This window comes from Eucyclogobius newberryi, unplaced genomic scaffold (genome assembly GCF_026437365.1).
Source record: "Eucyclogobius newberryi isolate DKJ021-1_F unplaced genomic scaffold, fEucNew1.0.hap1 SCAF_1, whole genome shotgun sequence".
NCBI lineage: Eukaryota > Metazoa > Chordata > Actinopteri > Gobiiformes > Gobiidae > Eucyclogobius > Eucyclogobius newberryi.
In genome coordinates, this window is record NW_027315723.1 from 8,777,340 (window position 1) to 8,792,973 (window position 15,634).

Below are 15,634 nucleotides of genomic sequence, written 5' to 3' on the forward strand. Positions count from 1 at the left end.
ACAAAGCAGTTCTTACTCTGGGCTGCCAAACGTGTTATAATTCTGCAGAGAGGAGAGAGTGAGAATGTAGAGCGAGTGTGAATTTAGGGATTAGTGGGATTGTAAAAGAGGACTTAGAGAAAAACGCCCTCAGAACCGCCAACAATATCACAGAGACTGAAACACACTGGCAAATGAATGCTCAAATGTTCAGAGCACCTTAAATGTCCTGAAATAGTGAGATATTCTGACTCTTTGAACTGTTGTTGTTGCACATTCGTGTTGAAATGCTAAATTGTCATGGGAGTATTTTGTCAGTGGCTGTTTACATGCACGGCAAAATCTGATGAGTGTTTCTGGTCCGATGGGATTTCTGGTCAGATTATTGAAATGGATGTAAACATGGTCATGATCTAGTTGTTCACACTTTATGACACACAGATTATGACATGCAAATAAGGGCAAAGACAAAAATGAAGGAGAAACTGTTAAAGATTGAAAGATTTATTTCAAAATCTATTGTACTATATTGTACTATTCCAAATGGATCAATTACTCCACTAATCCACTGATTAACTGATCATTTCGAGAATAATCAGATCTGATTAACATGTTTTTGATGGTCAGATTTAATCAGATTTTATTATTGAGTTATCTGATTAGTCTGGTTATTTGATTAGAAATTATCATAAAGTTATTAATCATTGCAATCAATATGAAGTGGATATTAAAACTGTATATTATATACTTGTTATAATATTTTTGAAGCAGGAAACAGGTTATGGCTAATGTGTTTCAATATTTGGAATCCTCTATAGATCACAGGTCTAATCGACATAACTAAATGAGAATACATTTATAATTTTAGATTTTATATCAATAAATTGACCCTGTGACGAGCTGGCCCCTGTCCTGGCTGTACCCCGCCTAAGGCCCAAAGTCACTGGGATAGGCTCCAGTCACCCGCGACCCGAAACGGGAACAAGCGGTAGAAAACTAATGAATGAATGGAAAAAATGTTGAACTTGATTTTATTCTTTCAAACCCAGCTTGGTTGAATGTTGACATAATAATAATAATAATTATTAATTATAATTATGACTCCAAGGTTCAGAAATGAACTAAGTCAGAAAGGCTGAAGCAACATGACTGGAGAGCAGGGGCCGTCAGCCTAATGTTAAACCAATGAAGATGTTAAGATGAGAAAAGCCCACTGAAAGAGGACTATAGAGACTATAGAGACTATAGAGACTATAGTGACTATAGAGACTATAGAGACTATAGAGACTATAGAGACTACAATGACTACAGTGACTATAGAGACTATAGAGACTATAGAGACTATAGAGACTATAGTGACTATAGTGACTATAGAGACTATAGAGACTATAGAGACTATAGAGACTATAGTGACTATAGAGACTATAGAGACTATAGAGACTATAGAGACTACAATGACTACAGTGACTATAGAGACTATAGAGACTATAGAGACTATAGAGACTATAGTGACTATAGAGACTATAGAGACTATAGAGACTATAGAGACTACAATGACTACAGTGACTATAGAGACTATAGAGACTATAGTGACTATAGAGACTATAGTGATTATAGAGACTATAGAGACTACAGTGACTACAGTGACTATAGAGACTATAGAGACTATAGAGACTATAGTGACTATAGTGACTATAGTGACTATAGAGACTATAGAGACTATAGAGACTATAGAGACTACAGTGACTACAGTGACTATAGAGACTATAGAGACTATAGTCACTATAGAGACTATAGTGACTATAGTGACTATAGAGACTATAGAGACTATAGAGACTATAGAGACTACAGTGACTACAGTGACTATAGAGACTATAGAGACTATAGAGACTATAGTGACTACAGTGACTATAGTGACTATAGAGACTATAGAGACTATAGAGACTATAGAGACTATAGTCACTATAGTGACTATAGAGACTATAGAGACTGTAGTGAATATAGAGACTATAGAGACTATAGTGAATATAGAGACTATAGAGACTATAGAGACTATAGTGACTATAGTGACTATAGAGACTATAGAGACTATAGTGACTATAGTGACTATAGTGACTATAGAGACTATAGAGACTACAGTCACTACAGTGACTACAGTGACTATAGAGACTATAGAGACTATAGTGACTATAGTGACTATAGTGACTATAGAGACTATAGTGACTATAGAGACTATAGAGACTATAGTCACTATAGAGACTATAGTGAATATAGAGACTATAGAGACTATAGTGACTATAGTGACTATAGAGACTATAGAGACTATAGAGACTATAGAGACTACAGTGACTACAGTGACTATAGAGACTATAGAGACTATAGTCACTATAGAGACTATAGTGACTATAGTGACTATAGAGACTATAGAGACTATAGAGACTATAGAGACTACAGTGACTACAGTGACTATAGAGACTATAGAGACTATAGAGACTATAGTGACTACAGTGACTATAGTGACTATAGAGACTATAGAGACTATAGAGACTATAGAGACTATAGTCACTATAGTGACTATAGAGACTATAGAGACTGTAGTGAATATAGAGACTATAGAGACTATAGTGAATATAGAGACTATAGAGACTATAGAGACTATAGTGACTATAGTGACTATAGAGACTATAGAGACTATAGTGACTATAGTGACTATAGTGACTATAGAGACTATAGAGACTATAGAGACTATAGAGACTATAGAGACTATAGTGACTATAGTGACTATAGAGACTATAGAGACTATAGAGACTATAGAGACTATAGTGACTATAGAGACTATAGAGACTATAGAGACTATAGAGACTACAATGACTACAGTGACTATAGAGACTATAGAGACTATAGAGACTATAGAGACTATAGTGACTATAGAGACTATAGAGACTATAGAGACTATAGAGACTACAATGACTACAGTGACTATAGAGACTATAGAGACTATAGTGACTATAGAGACTATAGTGATTATAGAGACTATAGAGACTACAGTGACTACAGTGACTATAGAGACTATAGAAACTATAGAGACTATAGTGACTATAGTGACTATAGTGACTATAGAGACTATAGAGACTATAGAGACTATAGAGACTACAGTGACTACAGTGACTATAGAGACTATAGAGACTATAGTCACTATAGAGACTATAGTGACTATAGTGACTATAGAGACTATAGAGACTATAGAGACTATAGAGACTACAGTGACTACAGTGACTATAGAGACTATAGAGACTATAGAGACTATAGTGACTACAGTGACTATAGTGACTATAGAGACTATAGAGACTATAGAGACTATAGAGACTATAGTCACTATAGTGACTATAGAGACTATAGAGACTGTAGTGAATATAGAGACTATAGAGACTATAGTGAATATAGAGACTATAGAGACTATAGAGACTATAGTGACTATAGTGACTATAGAGACTATAGAGACTATAGTGACTATAGTGACTATAGTGACTATAGAGACTATAGAGACTACAGTCACTACAGTGACTACAGTGACTATAGAGACTATAGAGACTATAGTGACTATAGTGACTATAGTGACTATAGAGACTATAGTGACTATAGACACTATAGAGACTATAGTCACTATAGAGACTATAGTGAATATAGAGACTATAGAGACTATAGTGAATATAGAGACTATAGAGACTATAGTGAATATAGAGACTATAGTGACTATAGAGACTATAGAGACTATAGAGACTATAGAGACTATAGTGAATATAGTGACTATAGTGACTATAGTCACTATAGTCACTATAGAGACTATAGTGACTATAGTGACTATAGTCACTATAGAGACTATAGAGACTATAGAGACTACAGTCACTACAGTGACTACAGTGACTATAGAGACTATAGATACTATAGTGACTATAGTGACTATAGTGACTATAGAGACTATAGTGAATATAGAGACTATAGAGACTATAGAGACTATAGTGAATATAGAGACTATAGAGACTATAGTGAATATAGAGACTATAGTGACTATAGAGACTAAAGAGACTATAGTGACTATAGAGACTATAGAGACTATAGAGACTATAGTGACTATAGAGACTATAGTGACTATAGTGACTATAGAGACTATAGTCACTATAGTGACTATAGAGACTATAGAGACTATAGAGACTATAGAGACTATAGAGACTATAGAGACTATAGTGAATATAGAGACTATAGAGACTATAGAGACTATAGAGACTATAGTGACTATAGAGACTATAGAGACTATAGAGACTATAGTGACTATAGAGACTATAGTGACTATAGTGAATATAGAGACTATAGAGACTATAGTGAATATAGAGACTATAGAGACTATAGTGAATATAGAGACTATAGTGACTATAGAGACTATAGAGACTATAGAGACTATAGAGACTATAGTGAATATAGTGACTATAGTGACTATAGTGACTATAGTGACTATAGTGACTATAGAGACTATAGAGACTATAGAGACTACAGTCACTACAGTGACTACAGTGACTATAGAGACTATAGAGACTATAGTGAATATAGAGACTATAGAGACTATAGAGACTATAGTGAATATAGAGACTATAGAGACTATAGTGAATATAGAGACTATAGTGACTATAGAGACTATAGAGACTATAGAGACTATAGAGACTATAGTGACTATAGAGACTATAGTGACTATAGTGACTATAGAGACTATAGTCACTATAGTGACTATAGAGACTATAGAGACTATAGAGACTATAGAGACTATAGTGAATATAGAGACTATAGAGACTATAGAGACTATAGAGACTATAGTGACTATAGAGACTATAGAGACTATAGAGACTATAGTGACTATAGAGACTATAGAGACTATAGTGACTATAGAGACTATAGTGACTATAGTGACTATAGTGACTATAGAGACTATAGAGACTATAGAGACTATAGAGACTATAGTGACTATAGAGACTATAGTGACTATAGTGACTATAGTGACTATAGAGACTATAGTCACTATAGTGACTATAGAGACTATAGAGACTATAGTGACTATAGAGACTATAGTGACTATAGTGACTATAGTGACTATAGAGACTATAGAGACTATAGAGACTATAGAGACTATAGTGACTATAGTCACTATAGAGACTATAGTGACTATAGAGACTATAGAGACTATATAGACTATAGAGACTATATAGACTATAGAGACTATAGAGACTATAGAGACTATAGTGACTATAGAGACTATAGAGACTATAGAGACTATAGAGACTATAGAGACTATAGAGACTATAGAGACTATAAGATAAGATAGGATATTCCTTTATTGTCCCACATGGGGAAATTTCATTGGTGCAACGCAGGTAGATACAGAGGTAGATACAGAAGAACAGATCACTTATAGGAAGTCTGAAAAACACTTTCAGTAGAAGATCTCCTATAAATAAATAAAAACTCCCATAGACGAATAAATAAATAAATACCATTGCATGTGATCCCGACAGTAATTGCACATGAATATGTGTCACGACAGCACATAGAGACTATAGAGACTATAGTCACTATAGAGACTATAGTGACTATAGAGACTATAGTCACTATAGTGACTATAGAGACTATAGAGACTAAAGAGACTATAGAGACTATAGAGACTATAGTGACTATAGAGACTATAGTGACTATAGAGACTATAGTGACTATAGTGACTATAGAGACTATAGAGACTATAGTGACTATAGAGACTATAGTGACTATAGAGACTATAGTGACTAGTGACTATAGAGACTATAGAGACTATAGCGAATATAGAGACTATAGAGACTATAGTGAATATAGAGACTATAGTGACTATAGAGACTATAGAGACTATAGAGACTATAGAGACTATAGAGACTATAGTGACTATAGAGACTATAGTGACTATAGTGACTATAGAGACTATAGTGACTATAGTGACTATAGAGACTATAGAGACTATAGTGACTATAGAGACTATAGTGACTATAGAGACTATAGAGACTATAGAGACTATAGTGACTATAGTGACTATAGAGACTATAGAGACTATAGAGACTATAGAGACTATAGAGACTATATAGACTATAGTGACTATAGAGACTATAGAGACTATAGAGACTATAGTGACTATAGTGACTATAGAGACTATAGAGACTATATAGACTATGGAGACTATAGAGACTATAGAGACTATAGAGACTATAGTGACTATAGAGACTATAGAGACTATAGAGACTATAGAGACTATAGAGACTATAAGATAAGATAAGATATTCCTTTATTGTCCCACATGGGGAAATTTCATTGGTGCAACGCAGGTAGATACAGAGGTAGATACAGAAGAACAGATCACTTATAGGAAGTCTGAAAAACACTTTCAGTAGAAGATCTCCTATAAATAAATAAAAACTCCCATAGACGAATAAATAAATAAATACCATTGCATGTGATCCCGACAGTAATTGCACATGAATATGTGTCACGACAGCACATAGAGACTATAGAGACTATAGTCACTATAGAGACTATAGTGACTATAGAGACTATAGTGACTATAGTGACTATAGAGACTATAGAGACTAAAGAGACTATAGAGACTATAGAGACTATAGTGACTATAGAGACTATAGTGACTATAGAGACTATAGTGACTATAGTGACTATAGAGACTATAGAGACTATAGTGACTATAGAGACTATAGTGACTATAGAGACTATAGTGACTAGTGACTATAGAGACTATAGAGACTATAGTGAATATAGAGACTATAGAGACTATAGTGAATATAGAGACTATAGTGACTATAGAGACTATAGAGACTATAGAGACTATAGTGACTATAGTGACTATAGAGACTATAGTCACTATAGTGACTATAGAGACTATAGAGACTATAGTGACTATAGAGACTATAGTGACTATAGAGACTATAGAGACTATAGAGACTATAGTGACTATAGTGACTATAGAGACTATAGAGACTATAGAGACTATAGAGACTATATAGACTATAGAGACTATAGAGACTATAGAGACTATAGAGACTATAGTGACTATAGTGACTATAGAGACTATAGAGACTATAGAGACTATAAGATAAGATAAGATAAGATAAGATATTCCTTTATTGTCCCACATGGGGAAATTTCATTGGTGCAACGCAGGTAGATACAGAGGTAGATACAGAAGAAAAGAACAGATCACTTATATGAAGTGTGAAAAACACTATATAGTGAATATAGAGACTATAGTGACTATAGAGACTATAGAGACTATAGAGACTAGTGACTATAGAGACTATAGTGACTATAGAGACTATAGTGACTATAGTGACTATAGAGACTATAGAGACTAAAGAGACTATAGAGACTATAGAGACTATAGTGACTATAGAGACTATAGAGACTAAAAGAGACTATAGAGACTATAGAGACTATAGTGACTATAGAGACTATAGTGACTATAGTGACTATAGAGACTATAGAGACTAAAGAGACTATAGAGACTATAGTGACTATAGAGATTATAGTCACTATAGAGACTATAGAGATTATAGTGTGATAAATGTATTTACCAGAAGTGACCCAGCAGCTAATTTTACTCCTCTTGGTTACATTCTTAATATTTAAGTATTTCATAGTTTTGGACAATGTCTCATCTCAGTCTAATTTGAGGACTTTTTTCCATTCAAAAGACATAATATTTTGTTAATTGCTATGACAATAGTTCTGATTTTTCATATATAACAATCTATATTTAATGCAGAATTACATGTTTGCATGTCAATGCACAGTATGGAGGAAACAGTTGATACATTTTCTGTTGACATAACATAAATAATGGGGTAGCAAAGAAGATTAGTTTCATGGGAAACAAATAGATAAACAGGACGAGCTATTGTCAGAAGATTCCGCCCGGTGGGCGGGGCTTACGCAGCTCACAGTAGGATAAATAGTTTCAAGATATCTGACTTGATCTACAGCTTGAGAATTACTTTTGGATGAAAGTCGAAACGTCCAAATGACTAAAACTGAATATTTTTCTACAATGGAACACTCCTGGACAAATGAAGGATTCATAAATAATTATTATTAATTGATAGTAATCAAGGATTCAGGAGTTCGCGGTAGTATGGTTGGATATTAGATCAATTACAGATACTAAAAAGTCAAATCAACAAAGACAGTTTATGAGTTTTTGATTATAATTTTACAGTCAGAACATGGCTCCTGGTAATGATTCCTCTAGCTTTATTTATACCACATTGTTTCGAATGTAAAATACCACCAATAACGCTTAAACCTATGAATATGTGACTAAACCTATACATTCATTTAACCTCACACTTTTTTTTCTTCTTTGGGCTTCTCCAGGCTCACCGTATCGAGACAAGATCACCATCGCCATCCTCCAGCTGCAGGAGGAGGGGAAGCTGCACATGATGAAGGAGAAGTGGTGGAGGGGGAACGGCTGCCCAGAGGAGGAGAGTAAAGAGGCCAGTGCCCTGGGTGTGCAAAACATCGGGGGCATCTTCATCGTGCTGGCCGCTGGGCTGGTGCTGTCCGTGTTTGTGGCTGTGGGAGAAGTCCTGTACAAGTCCAAGCAGAACGCACAGATGGAGAAGGTATAGAAGGATATTTCATATATGTTTACAATATTGGCCATATACAAACTTGAATACATGGACTGATTCAATTCATATAATCATTTAATACAAAATGAAATGTCACAAAACATATCAATACAATATGTTTTGTGACGTCCAGACAATAGGGGACTACACTCTTGAACCTTATGGGTGAAGGCGTTTCAATAAATACAGCCAGACCACCTGACACAGATGGATCAGTTCAGTCAGCTGCTGGTGGAGTCTGTTTGACACAAAACAATGATGAAATTGACCGTACATATCTCAAATTAATGCCTAGCCTTATAGTGTACATAATTAGTGTCAATATTTGCATAGCAGTATTGATAACCACATTTGTATTGAGTCAGTATCGAGTTAGTAACACTAACTCGATACTGACTCAATACAAATGTATACATATATATATATATATATATATATATATATATATATATATATATATAACCGCAAAATATTGTTATGAGCAAGAGAGTCAGCTGTGGTACAGCAGTCTTCAGAGACCTTCAGCCTGTCCTGTTCTCAGAGTCTGGACTAAAGCTTGTCCACCTTGACCCGTAGGAATATCTCTCCAGGATTTATCGGCGGCTTTAGTACATCCTTGTGAGTCCCCAGCAGCCACAGCCTTGAGTCTGAGGCAGAGATGTTTTTCTTTATCTCCACCCGGCTCTGGAATGTTGTCCCATTTAATTTATTTCAGGCCTGAATCTTTTATTAATCTTAGAAAAAGGTGTTCACACGGAACAGCGTTAGCTTCTTTCAAAAATGTTTTTCCGCATCTGCTGCAGCTGTGTTTGTGCAGCTTTAGTACAAAATGCATACAACAACTGTCCTTAAGTTGTGTCTCTGCAGATTTACATTTATACAGTCCAATCAACAGTTTTTTGGCTTGAAACATTTATAACACACAAAAAGGATTTAGACATACAAGATATATAACATTAATCAAGACAAGTAAGTTTAACTGATGACTTGATTAGGAACAGTTAAAGAAAACTGTTTTGTATCTTCAAACTCTTTGTTTTTTCACTCCTAAAGGCAGTCAACAAAGACTGACTGTATTTTTAAACACATTTTTAATGTTTTTATGTATTTATTGTAAAGTATTGCAATAATGAATCATTTCTAATAATAAGTGCACCGCCATACATTATATTGAAATGCAATGCATATTGTTTTGGGCCTATGTATTGTGATTGTATCGTGTAGTCAGGGAGTTTGGATTGGCATGATTTACAGGCGGATTAACCAATATGAGAATTGTATATTATATATACAATTCTTTTACACAGAAATTAAATGTGACTATATTTGGCTGTATAACACGCAGCAGTCTGTGTACAAGAAGAGCAGAGGAGAAAGTACACAGTCTTGTGGAGACTCAGTGCTGATAGTCCGAGTGTCAGACATTCTTCCCCAGCCATACGTAGTGCAGCGAGAAAAATCCTCTGCTGTTCAGAAAGCATTTTTCCCATAGAGCGTAATGTAAATACAAACTGCTCATGTTGGGCAAACAGTGAGATGATACGCTTTTTACCAATTCAAAATCCTTCAGTAGTCTTTATCTTCTTTATCTTATCAGTTTTTAGTCTTTATCTTCAGCTTGCTCTGCTCTGCTCTAGCCAGTTCTCGCTCTAAATTTGAAAAGCTGTCAGACATACATAGCTGTTAACTGGCTTAGTTTGTCCCATTGACTCAAATTGGCGACCATGTTTCAAGCCCTTGGCTTGGCTCTACTTGATTTCCTCCTTCATTCTCTCCCGCTCAGGTGTTACGTCATGTCTATGTAAGTTTCAAAGGCTTTTCATAGTAAATACTCATCTCTTTGTAAATAAACATGTAAATGAGTGACATGGTGTTTGTAGCTGGATGTTGCTAAATTAGGTGCAACTTTCATTTAGTAGGGAATTTGGCCTCTTAACATGTCATGCACATAATGTCTTTTAGTCTCTTCTTCAAGTGGAAGTTACAAACATTTTCTTTGAAAACATTCATGAATTAAGTCACCTATATATATATATATCTTTCTCACAATGTTCTTTCTCATACACATTTTAATCAGCTCTATTTTCTTCTGTATAATTCATCTCCCAGCATGGCTCCTTTTCCTTCTTGGATTCCTGTTGATCACTTCTTTAATTATTGACCTGGTGCTAAATTAGCTCAGTGCATTCGTCTATGACACTGTGGAGAAGATAATAACTTGCTATGCTGTTTTCTTAGCTGGAGCTTGGGATTTCTGAAACTAATTTGCTATCATTAATCACAAGACAAGTCAAAATATAAAGATCATTTGCAAATGTCTCCATGGTGTAGCTGCACTGCAACTACTTGGTCCATTTACATCCAAATGTCCCAATTTACATATGGTAATGTGCTTTCAATATATATATGTATTTTTCATGCTAATGCTTGTGCTGCGTATTTAACTTGCTTAATATTCAACTCCTACGAACCCCATTTACAATGACTAATCGGGAGTGTTTTATTATTCCCTTCCAGTAACTATTACTCTAATTGTGTAATTGACAAGAGAAATGTGTTTGAACTGACTTCCTTTGGGTAATTGGGCAGTTGATCAACTCTCATCCTTTTAAATTTTTCCAAATAATTTCTTTGGTTTTGGTTCTTTGGTATTGCTGTCTTTTTATGAATCAAATATGATATAAATACATTTAATAGAATGAATACATTGTGTGATATTGTAGTACGTTTGCCCACCAACTGGAGGGCCTCACAGTTGCATACTTTTATTGGAAAGTCATTAATTACAAATACTGTAATAGAGTAATTTGTGTGTGACAGCACTGTACTGCCAGCATTCAGCTTTAAACGGTTTCAGTAATCAGATTTTAAATGTTTTAACATGCTACTAAAAATGCATTACAATGACAAATTTGTCTTTTCATTTCTACTTAAGTAACATTTGGGATGCAGTACTTGTAATGGGGTACATTTGAGCCATGTTACTGATTAAAGCTCTCGCCTGATGCGCTCATTTTCCAGGAGAACAAGGTTTGTAAATGACCACAATCTTAACTTATTTTTATTGGCATTTTTTTGTGGAAGCGCAACACAAAATGAAAGGAAAATTATGTCTGATTTCCAGATTAAAATAAAAAAAATAAAAAATACAACACTGAAAAGTGCAGGGGAATATCCGCTCTAGTCTCAAGTGTTTTGCAGAAGCCAACACATTTTCTTTTCAGATTACCCTGTTTTTAGCTCCATCTATCCTCCCATCAGCTCTGAGCAGCTTCCCTGTCCCTGAAGAAAAGCAGCTCCACAGCCTGATGCTGCACCACCATGTTTGACACTGGAGCTGGTGTGTTCAGAGTCATGTGCCGTGTTAGATTTCTGCCCCTCATAGCGTTTTACTTTTAGGCCCAAATTTCAAATTCTGATCAGACCAGAGCACATTCTTGACATGTCAGTTGTGTCCCCCACATGGCTTTTGACAAACTGCAAACTGGACTTCTTTTAGCTGTTTTTCAACTATGGCTTCTTCTAGCTCTTCCATAAAGGCCTCTTGGCTGCATCTCTTGGTGAACGGCCAGGTCTTGATAGGTTTGTAGTTGTGTGATGCTCTTTCCATTTCCGGATGATTGAACAGTGTTCTGTGAAATGTTCAATGCTTGGGAAATTTTTTTATAAACTAATTCTGCTTTAAACTTCTCCACAACTTTATCCCTGACGTGTCTGGTGTGTTCCTTGGACTTCCTGATGCTGTTTGCTCCCCAACATTCTCTTAACAAACTTCTGTGGCCTTCACAGAACAGCTGCGTTTACGCTGAGATTAGATTACACACACAGGGGGGCTCTATTTAATCATTTGATATCAACATTGACTATTTCAGCAATCTTCTGGAAACTCAGGGAAAAGGGGCTGAATACTTTTCAGTTTTGTGTTGCTCTTTCACAACAAATGCTACGAAAGTGTATTTCAGTTTGTGGTTGAGTTACGTGCGGAAAGGTTCCAGGAGTATGAATACATTTGAAACCCACTGTAACTTAACGGTGGTATTTTGCCCCAGAGCTTAGTGGTACCCAGGGCCAGGGGCGGCTCTAGCTCAGGCTTCTGCCAGCTTCACCACGTCACCGCTGGCATAAAAAGGCTTTACTTGGCTGCTGGAGGCTGGAGTGTGATGGTATATATGGTGATAGCCTTTGAACCAAAGACAGATAACTGTAGCGGTTTTAGTCTAGGAGACTTGCGTCCCGCTCTACCCAGATGACTCGCACAGTCCCGGGGCCAGGCCTTTGAGGTTTGAGCCCTTGGCGATGGTTGTCACTCAGAGCAGGAAGCCTGGTCCGGTCATTTTGGTCACACTTGGCCCCCACTGTTTTTAAATAAAGAGACCACACTAAAAAAATCTGTTTTTCAATTTTGGGATCAAATATAAAAATCAGAAAATAGTTTTATTTTTATTGTAATTTATTTTGTTGACGTATCCCTTCTTTGGAGACAGTCTAAGGCACATAAACTGTCCTATTTGGACTGTATTAATTATTCTATAATGTATCATTTGAATTATTTATGCCAATGAAGGTTGTTTTATTATGATTATCTCGTCCATATGGAGATAGTAATACGACTCCAGGAAACGTCTTGGGCATGTTACCCATCTTATGTTTTTCAGTGCACTACTTCTGAAGTTTATTAGTTTCGATTCTGGCCATTCACCACGCCCTCGATTTGCTTCACTCCACTTCATATTTGGGCTTGATCATTCCTTTCGTGTTGAGTTCTATGCCCTGCACTCTCAGCAATTGCGCCTGTTACCGCTAAGGTCGGGGGCAAAAAAGGGCCCAAAGAGGCGCTCTTAAACGTTAAACTACCCAACACTGGCCTTTACGATTTTTTTAAATTCTGTTTTAAGATTCATTTTAAGAGGTTGTTTTTACTCTGAAGAAAGTGTACAATTTAAATGCAAATACATTGGCCACCTCCTGACATACTTCACTCCTACACAGACAAATGCAAGCTTTTTCTCCACCTCTCCTCCCACACCACGTCGAAATTAGCTTTAGCATTATACCAGCAGAATGCCTTTGACTCTCATGTTGGCAGTCATTGTGCAAAGCATTTTATAGGATTAGCCAAGCAGCACATGCATAATGCCAGCAGAGAGTTGAAATGATAGCATTGGTTACATAAGAAGTGTTGTTCCGTACGTTGTTTAGTTTACTAAGGTAAATATAGTAGTTATTTTTGCTTTGGATTATAATTCAGAGCCTGTTGAAAACTTATCTCAAAATAGTGTATCGATTACCAGATTTTTTGACTAAATTAAAATATTAGTACAATGTAACCATTTACAATGCAAGAAAATGGTCAATATTCAAGTAATAAACTCTTCCTTACACACATACACACACACACACACACACACGGCAATTCAAAGTGCTTCACACAGCAGGAAAAATGCATTCAAATCACAGAAACAGAAATACAATAAAATTAACTAAATAAAAAATTATCAATCCAACTGATTGTCTAAACTAATAAAATCACAAAAAAAAGAGAAGAGTGCAAAGAAAAAAATCCTTTCAGTCATATGCGCAGCTAAACAAAACAGTTTTTAGCTTAGATTTGAACATTGTCAGAGTAGAATGTTCCAGATTTTAGCTGCATAAAACTGAAACACAGATTCCCCATGTTTAGTCCTGACTCTGGGCACCAGCAGGAGGCTGGTCCATGTTTTGTCCTGACTCTGGCACCAGCAGGAGGCCGGTCCCTGAGGTCCTCAGAGTCCGAGATGGTTCATATGGCACTAACATATCCAAGATGTACTTTGGTGCTAGGCCATGGAGAGACTTGTACACAAGCAGAGCTGCTTTAAAGTCTATTCTCTGAGCCACAGGGAGCCAGTGCAGAGACCTGAGAACAGGACTAATGTGATCATACTTCCTGGTTCTAGTCAGGACCCGAGCAGCAGCGTTCTGGATGTACTGCAGCTGTTTTACAGCTCGTTTGGAGAGGCCAGTGAGCAGGCCGTTACAGTAGTCTAATCTACTGGAGACAAACGCATGGATAAGTCTCTCCAAATCTGGTTTTGACACTATATTTTTTATTTTGGCAATGTTTTTTAGATGGTAAAAAGCTGCGGATGTTATTGATTTGACGTGGCTATTAAAGTTCAAGTCTGAGTCCATTATTACCCCCAGATTTCTTATTTGGTTTGTAGGTTTTAGAGCGAGACTCTGGAGGTGACCGCTAACACTTTCTCTTTGTTTCTGTGGCCAAAAACGATCATTTCAGTCTTGTCTGAGTTCAGCTGGAGAAAGTTGTTTTGCCTCCACACACTGATCTGTTGGATGCAGTGACAGAATGAATCTACTGGTCCATATTCACCTGCCGACAGTGAAACATGGATCTGAGTGTCGTCTGCATAATTGTGATAGGACACATTTTCACTGCGTATCAACTGACCTAACGGCAGCATGTAGAGGTTGAACAGAAGGGGAACCAGGACTGACCCTTGGGGCACTCCACAGGTCAAGGTCATGTGGTCTGAGACACAGCTACCAATTTCAACAAAGTACTTCCTGTTTTCCAGATAGGACCTTAACCAGTTTAGGGCAGTGCCAGTGATGCCCACCCAGTCCTCTAGTCTCTGTAAGAGGATCCCATGATCGACAGTGTCAAAAGCAGCACTCAGAGCTAACAGAATTAAGACTGAGGCTTTTCCCGTGTCAGTGTTGAGGCGGATGTCATTTGTCACCTTGACAAGAGCAGTCTCAGTGCTGTGATGAGGTCTAAAACCTGACTGAAAAACATCAAATGAGTTGTTTATTAAGAAGAAATATGTGAGCTGTTGGTAAACAACCTTTTCAAGGACTTTGCCCCAAAATGGCAGATTAGAGATGGACCGGTAATTATTCAGCACTGTAGCATCAAGACTGCTCTTCTTTAGGAGAGGCTTTATGAC

The 15,634-nt window shown here is 36.4% G+C and overlaps 1 protein-coding gene across 2 annotated transcripts in view; it reads left to right on the forward strand.

Moving 5' to 3' along the window:
* The window catches only part of LOC140371509 (glutamate receptor ionotropic, kainate 2-like), a 132,825-nt gene that overhangs the window by 113,460 nt on the left and 3,731 nt on the right, over positions 1-15,634 (forward strand). For both annotated transcript variants that reach the window (XM_072458709.1, XM_072458773.1), the window contains exon 15: positions 8,428-8,678. In XM_072458709.1, the coding sequence (XP_072314810.1) occupies positions 8,428-8,678 (251 nt within the window). The remainder of the gene's footprint in view (positions 1-8,427; positions 8,679-15,634) is intronic.